This window comes from Corapipo altera, unplaced genomic scaffold, assembly GCF_003945725.1.
Source record: "Corapipo altera isolate COAL_440 unplaced genomic scaffold, ASM394572v1 55, whole genome shotgun sequence".
NCBI lineage: Eukaryota > Metazoa > Chordata > Aves > Passeriformes > Pipridae > Corapipo > Corapipo altera.
The window spans coordinates 3,512,837-3,530,188 of NW_020884882.1; the positions used below are offsets into that span (position 1 = coordinate 3,512,837).

Below are 17,352 nucleotides of genomic sequence, written 5' to 3' on the forward strand. Positions count from 1 at the left end.
CTTGAGGTGGAACTTCTTGTGTTTTAGTTTATGGCCATTGCTACTTGTCCTGTTCCTGGGCGCCCCTGAAAAGAGTCTGGTACCATTCTCTTGGCACCCACCTTTGAGGTATTTATATGTATTGATGTGATCCCCTCAGTCCTCTCCAGACCAATTAGGCCCAGCTACTTCATCTCTCATAAGAGAAATGCTCCAGACCCTCATCATCTTTATGATCTCTACTGGACTCTCTCCAGGAGCTACTTGTCTCTCTTGTACTGCTGAGGAGCCCAGAACTGACTCCAGGTCTGCCTCACTAGGGCCGAGTGGAGGGGCAGGATCAGCTCCTTCAACCTCTTCAGTTCAACCCCTGTTCAATAAAACTGTTGCTAAGGGTCTGTTCCTGTCTGTAAAAGAATGTTCACAGCATCCCACACCTTAAGAGTGACCTGTTTCCTCCACACAGTCTGGAGAAACAGTAGCAGACTTACCCCATGTGGCTTCCTTCCAGGAAATAATTCATATTACCATAATATATGTTAAAAATGTGACAAATACGGAGTCTTTTGCATAAAATATTGCAGCAAATACATTTTCCCTAGCAATTCTGAAAGCTATGTGATTAGAGCTACAGACTTAACTAGGCAAGTTAAATATTTCATGTTTGTTCTAGAAAGCTTGAGCAGCACTAGAGGTCACAATCTAAAACCAAAAAAAGTTTAAACGGACAATAAAAACAAATACTTCAGATCTTGCTCATGAAACCTGGTATTCCTGCACTGCCCTTTTCTATTTCAGTGTTCTGTCCACTGGTATTTGTCCTAGAAGCTGTACTATATAGATTTAAAAATATTAATATATTTTAAAATCTGTTTTAAAGTTAAACATTTACGTGTAGTGAACTAATGCTATCATTATCTAATTTCAGAAGACACTGAAATGTTGACATTAAAAAAACTACACTTTGACCTTCAAAACTGCAGTTTGGGTTTCAGCAGCAAAAGAAACCAGCTCCATGTGCAGAGCATCCAGCCACGCTCACTTGGCAAACTGCCACTAAGAAGTAACATGTGAAACTCTCAGCAAGGTAAGATAAAACTTTTTTCCCTAAACTAACCAATTTGTTAGAAGAAATAAAAGCAGACACCACTCCCTTAGCTTAACTGCTTTCATAGACTGTTTCATCAGTTGTCTTTTTGAAAATCCTTTTAATAAAATACTTCAGAAGGAACACTAGACTGGAAATAGGCTACGTGCCAGAAAGGAAGAAATGGAGCCAAACAACCAGATTTGACAGTAGCAAAGTGCAGAGTTCATTCTAGAGAGCACTATACAAAGGTTAACTGCTGCAACTGCCATTTGCTGTGCTCCAATCTATATTCAACTTTACAATAATTAGGTAGGCCAACTACTTTTTGTTTGTTTGTTTGGCAGAACTAGTTACCCAAATCTTTTAATTTCAGTAATACACTTTGAAATGATATGACAATAAAATTGGAATATGGAAGAACCTGATGAGAATCACATAAGCCTTGGTTTAAGTTCAGGAACTCTGGTTTAAATTTAGGGACTCTAAAGACATGGCCTATAGTGCCAAGAGCTTTCAAAGGCAGAGCAGTGCCAAGAATATGGTCAGTAAGGGACTATGAAAGATCTAAAGAGTTGCAAATAGCATCTACAAGGGAATTACTCATTTAAGACTCCTCCTTTGCAGAGTTTCAGTTATAAAATCTGCCTTAACTACTGGCAAGGTAACAGTAAATTCAAACCTAAGTTCCCTGTAAAAGACCCTTAACTGAACCTTGTATATGCTATACACCACCAAATATCTGGGTCTGGTTTTGCCATAGCCTCAGCTAGGCCTAAACTCAGACTAATCTTGTAGAGTGAGGGTAACCAACTTCACTGTGCAACTTGCTCAGAGAAGTCTGAGCCAGTCTTTCTCAAGGCAACAGCACACTTGACTCTGGCTGCAGCCATATGGTCAGAAGGTAAGTCTAAGGTAGCTTGAGCCACAAGTACTGTCCTGGATCAAGGCTCCTGATCATTCCTTGCTCATAGTGCTTTAACTTTCCCTGCTGAGCAGTCCCATAGCTCATGAACTGGATTCCTTTCAAATAAAGATGAAACAGAATATTCAGTCTGAGCAGCTAATGCAGCCCAGCTGTTAATGAATATTCAGTCCAACAAGCCAGACAAGAGCTCGTCTGGAGCAGAATTCAAACACATACAGTGCAGATGGGGAGTCCTCAGTACTTTCTCAGGTGCTCTCAAGACCTGCTCTACTGGAATCTCCCACCTGCTGATGTAGTTGAAGCCACAGAGTCATTTTAGCAGCACAGCAGCACTTATTAGCTTGAGCTCTGCTCCATGCTCACTGATCAAGAGCAGTTGTTAAAATACTACCTGTGCCAGGGGAGTAAATGACAATTTCTGTATCACCCCTGCTGCTTAAACGCTGTTCTTTAGACAGGTGACATTTGGCTCAACCATCATCTCAGTGACATGGAGTTCTCCATGTCAGTTGAGTGAGGTTAGGCCGGATAATTTGGTCTTCTCTAATCAGTGATTTAGAAGAGGTGTATAAATTCTTCAAATGAGGCCAAGTGTAAGTGAAATCATGGTTATGATGCCAAACTCCACAGTATTTTGTATTGACTGAAGATACTTTAAGAAAACATGACTGTACACCCAATTTCAGCTGCAGAAAATAAGTTTCAAAAAACTTCCCAAACATATTTGCATCAGGAAACAAAAAGCTTTCTGGATGGCTGGTAGTATCTATAAACAATCAAGTAATTTCTTCACAAAGTGTTTGCTTCTAATAGATTGATTTACTCCCTGTTTTCTGTCTGTACAGTACGATTAGGAAGTCAGCACTGCCAGGCTGTTACTGTTTCTCTCTGCATACATCAATGCTAGTGGTAAAGTGAGAAAATAGTGAACAGAAAGAGTTCAGTCACTCCCTCCTCCTTAGTCAATGTCCTTTGTTTTCTCTCACAATTCTTTTAAATATACACTGGCCAGATCACAGCCTCATTTTGACTTTACTGGGCCAGGCTGATTCCATTCTTGGATGAAGAGTGAAGCCTGTGATCAAGTCTCCGTGGTTACAGTGAAATGCTCTTGAGTCTTTCTTGTAAGGATGGCTCCCTAACAAACTACCTCTCCTAGCAATAGCAGTCTTAACAAGTGCCTTCTCAGGCTGGACATAAGGTGCTTTCTTGTTTCCCTCCTGTAAGAAAATAAGGGGACTGATCTGGATCAGACCAGTATTACTAAGGCTCACAACCTCCTTTGTTTCCTCCATTGTTATCTGGATGGTAGAAAGACTTTAAGTTATCTTAGATAATGTCATTGGGAGATTACTGCCCACAACTCACCCTGTTTTCCCTGAATCCTTGTGCTGCATCACCGAGTGCTTATTATGGTACTGTGTTGTTAAAACAGCAGCTCAAGCATACACAGGGTGAAATTCCACCTTGTGTCAGTGCCTCCACTTTGATCTACTGAAGAGGCATGTTATTTCTGCAGCTCTGACTAAGTGTGATGGACTGTAAAGCAATAGCTAAAGTCATGGTATACCTTGCATGCAGCAGTCAACATTTCTTCCACATTCCTGGGATTTGCCTCTGAAACCACGTACGATATGATTAAAACAAGGATGCAAATGTGTGGACAAACAGCCTTGCTTCAGAACATACAATCACATCTCGTTAGCTTCAATATTAACTACTAGACTAGACAGCTTATTAAATACATACACAGGATAACTGGGTTTTTCCATCCCTTCCTCCACATGTTTCAGTGGCAGGGCATTATTGTGCAGCAGAAGCATGAAAGCTCAGCTATGACTGTCATTTGCTGAGATACTGCAAAAATGCATTGCTGACAGAAGTACATGCAACCCTGTTTACCAGAGCAGGAGCTGCGTGCACAGAGCACTGCTGGAATTCAGGCCAGTTGGCTACCAAGGGGCTCTCAAAAGGAATTCCCAAACCCAGGTCTTGTAAGAGCTCATCACTACAAAATCCAAACAGTAGTGAGTAAAGAAAACGTGTGGAGGCGTGGGAAGGGACCAACAGGCTGAGCAATTGCAGTTTAAGCACTGTATGGATTCCAAACGGAGCTGGAATCTGCCAGTCACTGCTGTCCTGGATTGTAACCTTGCTAGTCCTGAACATCTCTGCACAGTGCACAGGGTTTCATTCCATTTGCAGGGTACCTTAAAAAAGAGAAGTTATGTGGTGGAGTTCCAGTCATTGTAGCCTGGTGGATGGGAATGCAGTACATTCTCAGACCAAATCTGGTGCTGCAGCTTTTCCAGAGATTCAGTCCATACTGTCACATCTTACTCCAAATAAATTCTGTTCTTTCATCATCGATAGCAAGTGTTTTTAGATAAGCACAAGTGCACACTCAAGTAAATACCCTGTGAAAAGAATATTCACCAGGCTGTGAAATAATGATCAGCTCTGCAGTTCCCATTGGAGCATGAAAAATACTCTAAACATCCTTTAGTTGCCATAGAACAGCAGTTTGTGCTACACAGGCCACAAACAGCTATAACCAGCAACCTGGAAAATGCAAGGTTCTCATGGAGCACCTGATCCAGAAATACCCAGACAGGGAAATCAGTTCGCCTTTGAGGTCTATGAGAGCAAAATACAAGAAAAAGATACATACAAGCAGAATATATTCATAGCTCAACTCAACTAAAACCTTCTCTGATAGAGCTGGCAAAGTAATTTGGAAAAGGAAGAATGTTTATGAAAAGCTCATTAACAGAACAGACCATTTTTGAGTTACAGACAGACAAATGCTGGATAAAAATAATTTAAAAAAAAAAATTTAAAAACATAGTAATTTTTATGTTACCTCTAAAGAAAATGTCATTTACTAACAACAACAACAACAACACCCTGGAAAACAAACCAAAAATTGGAAAATTTCCAAAATATTGTCACAATTTTATGATACATGAAAAATGTTCAGATTAAACCAAATAGGCCAAATAATATGAGACAAGTTTTATACAATGAGGCTTTTTTATCTCTATCTAACATGTAGCCCATCAGAGAAAAATCAAGTCATTGCATGTCTCACACAGTTAAAAGGAACTCCCTGTGATTGGTTTTGGTAATTGCTCTGCTATTTGATAATATTTAGGAAAGCATTTCTGCTAGCAGTGCAAGAAAATGACACTATTTAAATTGAAGTTTGTAATGCCAATATTACAGTATTTTGGGGTATTTGGATTGGTTTACTATAATCACTGAATAATATTATTTACAAAATTTTTAAAGTTTACAATCTGACTTTTCACTTGTTGCAATTTTTTCCTATTATCTCTTAAGATAAATATGAAATACTTACACAATAGGAGTTTGAGGCATTTGCCTGCATCTGTGCTTGAAAGTCCTCCTGAATACATAGATGTTCCAAAGTTACTGCATCATATTTGCTTTCTCTATTTGATTCTTAATTCAAGTTCCATAACACTCTTAAAATAAGTTGAAAGGTTATTAGTCTCTTTAGGCTTGGTTTAAATGAGTGTCTGTATTCAAATAACTGAATTTGGCAAAATTAAAAGAATAAAGTTACCAACAATAACTTGTGCTAAAAGAAATCTCCCAAAACAGCAACAGTTTCATAGGCTGTGTAAATTTAGGGAGAAGGTACAAGAGCTATAATAACTGAATAAAGCAGGGTTTATTTGTGCTGTAATGCATGTGGAAAGGAAGTGAAAAAAAATTTTCTTCAGCTTGACCTCTGCAACACAACAGGCTTTGACTGTTCTTGCCCTTTGAAAGAACAGTTGCATTAGAAGCCCTTCAAGAAGGAAATCATTCAAGAATGGATGAGATGGATCGATGCCAAAGCATTCTCTCATTATTCAGACCATTATGCATCACCAGAGCATCCTTCCACATGCAAAACCACAGTGGCTTCAGTTAGACATGGAACAGATTGTTCAGCTCATCTTCAGTAATAACATTAGTTAGCAGCTAATGAATTGTGAAAAAAAAAAATCTCCAATTTCTGTGCAGCATTGCATCAAGAATTGTAAGAAATTATACAAACTGCATGGGAACAGGCATGGGTGCAGTAGTAAGATCAAGCTTTTTTATCTAAAATGAAGTTACAGATAAAGCTACATCACAGGCCCAGGCTCAGGCACTACATAGTATGAATCTACATTACTTTCACATACTTCTTTTATCTTAGCAGTTTCCCCTCAGACAACTTTCCTCACATCTGCAGAATACTAATTTATTTTCAAACCCCCATCAAAAGAAAGTACTGCATGTGTTTCTAACCAAACCTTTGGGATTTCTGTTTGGGCTTCTGTTGTGGCAAGATTTTCCTATTAAACCATTAGAAAGCAAAGATCTGTCTTCATAATGGGTGCCCTGTGCCTTCCATCCTGAAGATTACATCAGGAGCAGGGCTTGCTGTAAACCACAACAGGCTCCAGACACATCCAAATCCTGCAGGCTTTAAGTGCACCCTTGTATCTCAACTCTTGTGTAAGATAGCAGAAGCTTCCTTTACAGCAATTTTGTTACATGGGAGAACTGTGTCCCCAGAGAAGAGAAGTTTATTTATTTGATGCTTAAAAAGTAAACCAGAGAGGGCACGTAGCATCATCCATAAATCCCAGAGAAAGCTGGATAACCTGCTAAGCCTCTCCCATTCCTCTTCTGAACCACAAGAAGTAGAGCAGGATGTGCAAGTCATATGCTCTCTAAATAAAGGCCACAGAGAGTTTTGCATACAGGAGATCTTTGCTCTGTAGATGCTCTTAAAGCTTCTTGACTTATTTATGAGGAGAAAAGAAACACAACTTGTGCATTTACATCACATACCTGCGTGTTTCCAAGAAAGGCCTGAGGGCAAGTGCTTTCATTTCAGCCAGCATATAAAGCTCATCCTTTTGTGGTTGTATTTCCCAAGGTTGGTTTTGTAAAATGAAGCTTCTTGAATTTTAAATAATGGATTATGGTAGAAATATTTTTAAAGGTCTATTTAAAATGAAAGACAAAATGCAACTAGGTATGAGCAGCCTTGTTCTTTGTAGCAGACTTTAAGCTGTAATGTGAGGCCATCAAGCAGAGATAAAAATTAGGTACTGCTGTGAATCAGCCAATTCCATTATGCTGCTTCATTACCAGAGGTTAAAAAAACCCTTAGCAGGGAAATTGTGCCTCCCCAGTCATTTTTAACACACCCTGAAATATTCTGAATTCTTACAGGCAATCCACATTTGAGCTTTGAGGATACCTGGAGACATGTAGCAGTACAGAAACAAAACTGTGATTCAAATTTTTCTCTGCTTCAGGAAATACCTTCCCAGGCCATACTTGTCTCTGTACAATATTCCCTTTCATATTTACTTCCACTCTTTTGCTATTCCTTCCCTTGTTCTCCTCTCAGGAATCTTCTATCCACTGGTTCTTTCTCTTTTGTTTTATTGCAAGTGCTCTTTCAAAATGCAGTAACTGATAAAAATATCTCTTCACTGCCCTCCTTTCTCAATGCTTTTTGAGCCTAATTAGGAGTGTCATATGAAGAAGGATTCTAAGAGGAAGTGAAAAATTGTTGCATAACTGCCAAGGATGAGCTTTACAGTTAAGGGCCGTATTTCAGTTACAGGTCTATCACTGCACTTTAACTCTCCCAAATTAGTAGGTCAGTGCAAAAGTAAATCCCTCAATCAAAACTTGGAAGAGAGAAAAAAGCTGATTCACACTTGTAGCTGGGTGAAGATAGAAGAAAAAAATTTCCACTACTGGGCACTGAAAATTTCATTCAAAGTTGTTTAACATATCTTATAATTTCTAATATTTTGGTTAGAAAACTAAACTGAAATTTACCTCAGCCATACTAAAGCTATTTAGTGATTTGAAGGCATCCTGTTCACAAATGAAGAAAAGCTGTAAGAATGAGGTGTCTTATACTCAGTACTCATGTTAACCTGACCCAGTACCTTGTATATTGAGCAGGAAGTGTAGTTGAATCCTTACTAAATAAATGAATCCACTGACTTCAATTAATGGCCCATAAACTCAAGCTACAACTTATTTCATTCTGCAAGCCTGCAAATAAAATCTGAATTTTAGGGGATGAGCTTTAGGAAGCCTGATGTTTTCACCCTGATTCTACCCAGTGCATATCACCATCATAGCAGGGATTGACTATTCCCTCAGGCACTTTCAGAAAACACAACTGTAGAGGACACAGGATCAAGAGAGAAAAGGCCCAAGAGAGCTTGGTCTGCATAAACTTTTTGTACAGTGCCTGGTTTAGCTGGACCTACAAATACAAATTCAGAAGTATTACCTTGTTTCCAAATCAAAGGGGGGCACTTCACATGAATAACAGTGAAGAGGAACACCTGGATCCAGAGAAGACAAAAAGATTAACAGCATCAACAATAAAAAAATATTCTTGCTATTGACCAAACAGGCAACACACCTAACATAGAATTTAAATCTTGATTCTAGAATTTCAAGTTCGATTCTAAGTTGGTTCCACTTTTCTTCAATTATCTTACAGTAAATCCCATGACTTCTGTACTTGTAGTCTTCTATTAGAAGAATCTGCTTTTGGATATAGTGCAGGAATCAGTTCAATATGAACCACTAGAGCAACAAACCTGTTCTCCCTGACATTGGATATGCCCCACAATCCCAGCTCCTATGGGCAGTTAGAATGGGAGTAAGCATCCAGCTAAGATTAAGGGACTCAGGGATAAGGTTTTGTTTCATTTCAAGATGTTTTCAACAGAAGTTCTGCTATGGTTTTCCTCCTCCTCAGTTTCCCAATTTGACTTTGTGAAATCTGGATTGATCAGTTGCATATCAGATACAGTAACAGGACAACTGCAATTTCCAATGAATTGGATCAAAGACCAACATGGGATTGAGTATCCTATGCCATGTCTATGGATGGGGGGGATACCATAAAAAAGTTATATGGAAAGGCACTAAACCCAGTTACAGCTGTACTTATGACAGTGAATTTGTAGCTGCATTTCTTAGCGTGAAAGGAAATGTATCTGTTTAGCAAATTCAAACCACAAGCATGCTGACAGCAAAACAGAAGCTGTTACAAGTGACAGGGGCTATTCCCAGCTGTCCCTCAAGCAGGCAGGTTGCACTTCCTTAGCAGACAAATGCAAATTGGTTCTACCCCCAGTATGGAGTAAGGAATTCGAGTTTCTCCTCTGGAAAATATTAACCCTAAACAAAAAACTGAATCTTCCAGCAGGCTAACAGGACTCTAGAAATAAAAGGAAACATCACAAGATTTTAGGAGGTGCTGAAACATTTGTTTTGAAGTTTTATTACAAAAATATATTTGCAAACATACAAAATTTTGGATGAAAAAAATGTTCATTCTTAAACATTTATGCAATAACTTAATAACTGCAAACATACATAGGTGCTATAAAATCCATACCATACCAAAAACGTTAATGATGCAGTATCTACATTTATTGACTTACAATTATTCCGGTTTCCAGAAATCTTTCCTGAAGCTCCCTTCCCCATGGTCTTCATATTGAAAGAACATGCAAATGGCTACAACTGGTGCATCCACAGAAGTGATTAAAACTCAGAAATTACTAAAGCACATAGTGTACATAAAAAACCTAACTAACCATATGTCCATACACTGAATAGATAAAAATAAATACACCACCAAATCAGAGATACTGCAGTTTTTCAAATTTGAAGTGAAAAGAAGATATTGCATCTTAACATTTTCGTAACATTGCCAGACAAAACTGAGGTGATACATATTGCACACATTCCTCCTGTTAAGATATGCTGTACAAAGCAACTCAAATACCTGGCAAAAAGGTGGCTGATTTGTTTAGAATACTTTTAAAAACCAACAAGTCCCAAATTAAAGTTTGCTTTCCAGAGTATTTCAGCAGTTGTATCAGTGGCTACACATGTGCTTCAGAAATAAAGCAAAATGAAGTAATTAGAATTGCAAGCAAAAATGAGAAACATCCAGCAGTGTTTAAATGTAATACTGAGCATTTATACAGAGAATTAAACAGTTTCTATGAAATCAAGATGCATCCCTTAAATTTTTTTTTTAAACTTTATCACTCATTCTGCAAATCTTGTGTAATCTGGAAAGATATACTGCTTCTAAAGTTATTAGCTGTTAGGCACCTTTCATATAAACTTTGCATTGTAAATAACAGCAGAGAAAGTCTAACTACAAAACTGAGAATTTTGATTTTCCTGAACAATTAAGCAGCTGTAGGTTTTAAAACTGTCTTTTATTAGGTTTGAGTTTGGACTCTCATTTTTTCCCCAGAAGCAACTTAACATGAGCCACGAAATACATGCTTAGATAAGAATTAATTTGGGGAGTACAGTCTGAACTAATAATCTTTAATTCTCAGAAATAATAGGTAAAATCCCATTAAGCCCGTAGCTAAAAAATAACAAAAACAAAAAATCAAAATCACTTGAAAATGGTCACAATCATTTCCTGTGATGCCCCCTGGTAACTTGCTACACCCTGGTTATCCCTACACATGGAAAACACGAATCAAGCACTTCAACAAGCTGGTGATTTTAAACTTATACAAAAAGTTAAAATAATTAGGGAAAAAAAAGTTTTTAAATACACAGTCCACATTTAAAAAAATATTCAAATTTTACACTATAACTGAGCTTGTGTTTTACAATTAACTCTTCATGCAAGGAGTTTATCTGTTAAAGCCACTACCCTGGCACTTGTCAAACCCCTGCAGTGCTGGGAGACACCCAGGCTGGTTCCGTGTCTGCTGCCACTGAGGTTGGGACAGGCAGAGGTTGGGACAGACACGTGCACGTGTCCAAGATGAACAGTTTGTCTGCTGTGATTTCAACTCTGGTTCTCTGCCAGCTCGTTCTGAAAGCTGGGGCAGGGGAGTAAACCAAGTGTCTGCTGCTACCAGGACACTGCAAAACCAAAGCCAAGGAAGAATCTGCCACTGCTTGTTTCCAGCGGGCCAGGCACCCTCAAAACTTAAGGATATTCAGAGCAGGATTACTTTTGTCAACTGCAGGTGGCTGAAGAACTCAAAATACAACTCCTTCATATCATTTCTACAGATCTTTGGATATGACTGTATTTAGCAAACAGCACCCATGAACACTATCAGCTTCCAGCATTTCTATTCTTACAAACTTTTACCAAATCTTTCTTTGAAGAAACTGTAAGCTGCCCACGAGAAGTGAGAAGTCATCTTTGCTAAATCCAGATAAAAGCAACTCTCTATTTGGTTTAGACTGTCCATTTTTGTTCAGAGGAACTGCTCATTGGTTTGTCCCTTTTAGTGAAACTTTTCCTAAAAAACCCAACAAAAAAATTCAGTTAGACCTTAGATCTAAATCTCACTGTTATGTGCATACACAGTATTACAACTCTAGGATTTATGGAGGAAGGTTCTATCTTCCTTAACAAGGCTGAGTTTATATTGCTGAATTCAAATGCTACTATTAAATCCAATATATTTCTTGATGAATGTGCATGACATTAGCATCTTTCCCTGAATCTTGCACGTTTTTCTAACAATACAGTGTGTATTTTAACTGGAAACACTGAACTCGAAGGCTGAGAAAATATTTTCAGAAGGCAGGTAGTGCTAAACAAAATATATTTTCCACTAAAAAGTTATGAAAAAAACTAAAATAGATCAAATACATAAAAATGTAAATATTTGTTGTATCTAAAACATCCCAATTTGTGAACAAGTCACAATTAAAGCTCAGTTACTAGTTTCCAATGAAATGGCCATGCACCTTGACTATGGCAATATTAACTAATCCTTAGGATATATATATCATACATATATGTTGCAAGGAGCCAAACAATATTTTTCCTCATATTTCAATAGTGCTAGAACAAAGCAGTGCATCATAACTCACTACAGATTATCTTTTTACTCAATAACCCAACACTTTTCTACTGAAAAAGCATCCTTTAAAACTACTATTGCTGGAGAAAGTTGGGACCTGGAGTCAGATTAATCACCTCTGCATGCCTTCAAGAAATAAATACAAGCCATGGGTAAACCAACACAGCAGCATAAGAAAGTATAATTAGAAATTTTCCAATTTCAAATGGGAAGGTAACCAGTTAAATTCTTAGTTAGTGAATAGGGATTTACTAAATCACATATACAAAGCAATAACATTTTAATTAGATAAACTTCAGACTATGAAGTGTGCACTAACAATCTGGGGAGAGGGCAACAGAAGAAAAGCATGCATTTGTTTCCCATCTGCATAGTCTTCAACACTGCAGTTCCAACACAACTGAGGAATGAAAACCAACTATGATGTGGTCCATCCTTAAGCTAAAAGGGAACAAAGTATTTAAATTTTATCAAACACCGCTGAAGAGGAAGAGGGTTTTCCAGTGGTGGTCTCCTAACTATAAATTTAAAACAAGAGAACTTCAACATGCAACAGAACTACTTTAAAAAAATTATACAATCACTGAAGATTTTGCATATTTCAGATTTTCCTTTTTAGAGAAAATGGCCTTACTCACTTGGATACTTGTTTAATGCAAGTAACACAAAAGCAAGTAAGATTAATGAAATATTGAAAGATGAATTTACGTGCAATAACTGCAGACTGTCAATGTATTGAGCAAATCACATTTTTAGACCTTTTGTTAAAGATTTAGCTCCAAAGGCCTGGCTTCCAGATCTGTTCCTTCCCCACACCTGCCAGTTTAATCACAAGGCATTTTGCTCTCCTTTTCCTTAGTCCTTCAACTGGAACTAGTTTCCCACAACTGAATTCTGTCTGGGTGTGCTGTAGTGTACTGTACTGTGTATTTGCTGGTTGAAAGAGTGTTGAGTCTGTAATCCTTGAACAGTGAATACAGCTGGGAATGAGAGCCAGAGCAAACATTTGCACATTCACTTAATGCTAATGAGAGCTCAAATGCAACTTAAGTCCCCTCCCCAATAAAAAAAAAGGTTTGCTGGTGATGATCACAGTGAAAACCTAGATCACTTCTGAGAACATTACTTTCATAAGTATTTAAGGAATAGTCTTTCCTAACAGGTTCAAATTCAAGACATTGAAAACTAAATATTCTTTTACAAAAATATTAGTTTTATAGATGAGGCATAATTGTTTCTAAAATGGACACATTTTAAATAGATTCAGCTTCAATTATAGCTTAATGTTGTCTGTACTCTTGGTTAGGACTTGCAAGTAGACTTCATGGATAGTGCTGAGAAAATGGGAATCATTCTGCAGGAAAAAAAAGAAGAACATTAGAAACATTAGTAAAAAGATGCAAAAAAGTTTAATGCCTTAGTAAAAAGAAGCAAGAAAGTTTAATTTAATGCCTAAGTTGTGCATAAGGATTCCTTACAGTGGCAGCTGCCAGAGTTAAGAGAAGGGAAGCAGCTGGGCACAAGAGGCAGTGCTGTTTGAACCCCTCCCGGGCTGTGAGCCACAGCGCTGGTCAGACACGTGAAGGGATCACTGAGCACACTGGATGCTCAAACAAACAAGGGTTGCTACGTCAACCTTTCACATTTCACTTCCCTCCAGAGCCCAAACCCTAGTCTTAGACACAAAGAATTTCATTCTGTGTACAGGTTCCCACATACAGTCTGCCTGAGTGTCACAAGTGATGGTACTTCTGTCTGTCAGAGCAGCCTCAATGGGACAGCAGTGTGTGTTCTACAAGAACACTCATGGCAAAGCATGACGGGGCAATGGATTAGTTTAACTTAGAGACAATATTTAGAGATATTTTTTGAGTCATTCACATGACAAGTTTACAGAACTGGTATCTAACCAACTAGCTTGAGGGTGTAATATTCTCTTTACAAGATTGAACAGCACATTTGGTATCCTGCTTGGAGTGCTGTGTGAGTACTCCCGTGCTGCAGGATATGCCTGTTTTGGTCTTCATTCAGCTCTCTCTATAAAGACTGGAGACAAAGATTCCTGTCAGCTCTCTAAAGTCACCACTCAGACTACTGGCACTTAGTTTTGGTTGCAAGACTGGTTTAAGTCTTTAACGACAAAAACCATACAAACCAATACAGGAAAAGGTTACATAAAATGGAACAACAGATAAATCAAGCAACTTAATGATGGGATCTGGTAGTGGCCCTTTTTGGTCCTAAAACTTGACCACTGGGAAGATATTGTTTGTTATTTTTAGACTTGCATTTTGGGTGTAAGCTCTGCACATCAGCATGGAGAGGGCAAGAGAATCCCAAGTTAAGAAAGAACCCTTTGTCATTCATGGCAACTTCACCATGGCATTAGAGGTCAAAATCATCTCAATGCATGGCTGCTTCCCAACAGCACAGACTTAATGCAACTGAACTTTTTAGTCCCTAGAAATAGCAGAAGTAAAACTTTGCAATTTCCATTTCAAAGAAACATACTTCAGGTAAAGATGAGGAGAGGTTCTAGGGAACTGAAAACAGGAAAGCTTTCCCTGGGGAAGCAGAAAACTTACAAAGACAGCAAAATCAACTCCCCCCATCCCCACACCAGCTTCTACTAGTGCAGCTGATTCATCACTTGTCTACAAATTCATATGGATGTGAGAGGACACATCCCATGTACTCTGTTCTAATTGCTCCACATCTCAACCAAGAGGAGCAAACTGTGCCATACTACGTGCACAGTGTGGAGTAATTCCAAGACAAAAGAACATATTTTGTAATGTTTCAGAGCAGAAGGAGTTACAGGGCTATGGAATTGCTCAGTGCTGGCTTCTGTACTTGGAACTCTCCCTCAGAGATTGAGCTCTGTATAGACAGTACCTTTATTAGATGTATCAGTGCTTCTTGCAGCTGAGACCTACTGAGAACAGTAGGAGGTGTAGTTTGAATTTCTGTTGTCCCAAGTGTTAAAGGCGAAGAAGAACTGGCTTTATTCTCCACTTCAGTAGCCTTTGTAGCTGATTGTTGAAACACACTGGGAGACAAGAGGACTGAAGGTGTTACTGTTGTCGTGGCTGTAACAAACTGTGGAGGTGCGACCTGTAAGAGAACAGAAAATTAATAAGCACCATTTCCAGTAAGAATGAAGGATGTTGTAAAGGCTGGAGAGATGAGCATAAAGAAAATTAAATAAATTGTAGCCACAATAATTCAGTCAGATATTACAAAAGAGGTGCTGTTAATTGAGAAAGATCTATCTATGAAGATTAATACCAATAGTAATTCTCATTTTCAAAGCTAAAGAAGGTAGCAGCCTTGAACATGCTTGCATGCAGACTCCTTGCTACCTTCCAGAATTTTTGAAACGTAACACATGTAATGAAAGATGAGCTTTTCACCGAGCTAATCAAAGGAGTCGGTAGCAGTTTTGCAGATTATTATTTTCCTTAGGGGTTCACAAAAAGGCAGTCCTGCTTCCTGCCTCCCCTGCTTCTGTGGTCTCCTATTTTTCTTCAAATTCTAAATGTATCTCAAAAATATTTAAAGAGATTGCTGAGTTATAATTAAAGTGTTGGAGTACACTGAAATACTCTCATTTTAAGTACATTTTCCCTTGTGGGGAATATGGGATGGGAATATTTTGAGGACCATCATCCCACCTCATTCTTCCACAGGTCTGTCTCCATTTCATGACAAAAATCCACATGCTGCCTTTACCACTTTTCCTTTTAAACAAAAATTGCAAATTTATAAGACTATTATATTTGCATGAAGTGAACATGAGTAAACATCTGCTTTGAGCAGCTCTGCCATCTCCTGATAACTGCAATCATTAGTCAGTGTCATAATCAATGTCTTGCTCAGGCCTCTGGAATGACCAACATGGTGAAAGAAAAAAGAAAATTAACAAGCCAATCTCACTCAAAAGAAAAGCAACACTAAATGTGATATATATAGATATTTAAAATGTCAGTAAAAGGAGTTCCCCTTGGATAACCAAAGATTTTCAGAAGAAAAAACCCTCCAAAACCATCTGAAGTTAATGTGTATTTAATAACATCAAGAGCAGCAGAACCAGAAAACTGATTTTGTTGTAGTCAAAACTGTGAAGACTCATAGCGTGGGATTTCAGCTGAAGACAATGTGTTTAAACCCACAAATATAGTTTACTACACAACATGCACACGTTCCTTAAAATTCCCAAATCCATATAAAATGTTTTTAGTTCGGTTATTATTTACTAACTGGGTTATGAACAGACTGTAGATCTTATCCCATAGCAGGCCAGTAGCTAGAACAGCATTTTACTTTAAGTAGCACCATTTTTACTGCCTTCACAATCAGATCTGGGCATGCTACTAAAACTGCTTTCATGTAGTGCAAGTTTGACAAGAATGAGGCAATTTCAGAGATTTGAAAAAGGAGGGGGTGGGTAAAGGAAAAGTAGAATTAAATTACAGATGGTATCCTAAAAATAACACATAACAAAAAGGTAATTAAAATAATTCTTGAAGGCTTGACTATTACCAGTTATTTTTTAACTGCAATCTGAAATTTAAAATTGACATTATTTTCAACTCTTACCCAAGACAGTTCTAATAATGTTAAATCTGAATTTAGATCACTAAAACTTGCTATTAGACAGTCTTGCAATAACAAATGCTTGTTATTCTTTTCTTCCTCCATCTTTCATTTCTTTCACTTTGTATCTTTTCATAACATACAAGGTTACCACAGGAATACTAAGTGACAGTAAGGCAAGGACTACATTTTATGCCTCTGGGGTTCTTAAGGCTGGGTTAAGGCTAATAGACCCTGCTACAATATTAAGGCATTAGTACTGCTTGTTTGAAACATTAAAAAAAACCAGTTCAAATGGTGCAAACTCATTGCAAGGCTGCAAATCCAAAAATGTGTTCTCATTTCCACATTAGAACCAACAATAAGAGGCAGTCGAGAACTCCCCCTTCCTTCAGTGCAGCTTCTTTCTGCTTCACAACAGCTCTTTAAATATGGCCAGTGGGTGATGACTATTTGAGATATCAACAGTGAACCACAGCTGCGTTTTCTCTTTTCTAAGAAAACCAATAAACAATTAGCAGAGGTACTTGTTCACTTACTTGACTTGCCTTAGACAAAGTCTTTGGCTGCGGAAACACTTCTGGTTCTTTGTTTTGTTGTACAGTCTAAATTAAAAAAAAAAAAAAAGAAAGGAAATTGTTAATTTTATACCTTTAAATAAGGCACAGGCTCCACTTCCACAGCATCACCCCTCACAACACTGACGAGCCTGTGACCTTCTGTCCCTTCTCAGATCAGCAGCTCTGAGCAGTTCATTTATGATACAAGTACAGATGAATTCTTTAGGACCCACTCACCACCCACTAAAAGCACCAGTTTGAAAAACCTCCTCATCCTCTACAGAC

General features: G+C 38.1%; 1 protein-coding gene and 2 long non-coding RNA genes across 5 annotated transcripts in view; 1 reads left to right on the forward strand and 2 right to left on the reverse strand.

The window, feature by feature from the left end:
* LOC113945959 overlaps positions 1–17,352 on the forward strand; it is a 48,050-nt gene that overhangs the window by 13,873 nt on the left and 16,825 nt on the right. Inside the window, exon 2 of the long non-coding RNA XR_003527235.1 lies at positions 908–1,066. This is a non-coding gene — a long non-coding RNA (uncharacterized LOC113945959). The remainder of the gene's footprint in view (positions 1–907; positions 1,067–17,352) is intronic.
* LOC113945960 lies at positions 2,844–5,717 on the reverse strand. The gene is made up of 3 exons (XR_003527236.1): positions 5,356–5,717; positions 4,205–4,411; positions 2,844–3,214 (listed from the first exon to the last, which is right to left on the reverse strand). It is a non-coding gene; the product is annotated as an uncharacterized LOC113945960 (long non-coding RNA).
* Positions 9,292–17,352, reverse strand: part of DCP1A (decapping mRNA 1A) — a 32,217-nt gene continuing 24,156 nt past the window's right edge. For 2 of the 3 annotated variants that reach the window (XM_027640740.1, XM_027640742.1), the window contains exons 8-10: positions 17,047–17,112; positions 14,807–15,025; positions 9,292–13,265 (exon numbers count right to left, since the gene is read on the reverse strand). In XM_027640740.1, the coding sequence (XP_027496541.1) occupies positions 13,185–13,265; positions 14,807–15,025; positions 17,047–17,112 (366 nt within the window). In that variant the 3' untranslated portion in view covers positions 9,292–13,184. The remainder of the gene's footprint in view (positions 13,266–14,806; positions 15,026–17,046; positions 17,113–17,352) is intronic. The other variant, XM_027640741.1, reaches the window with a different exon arrangement.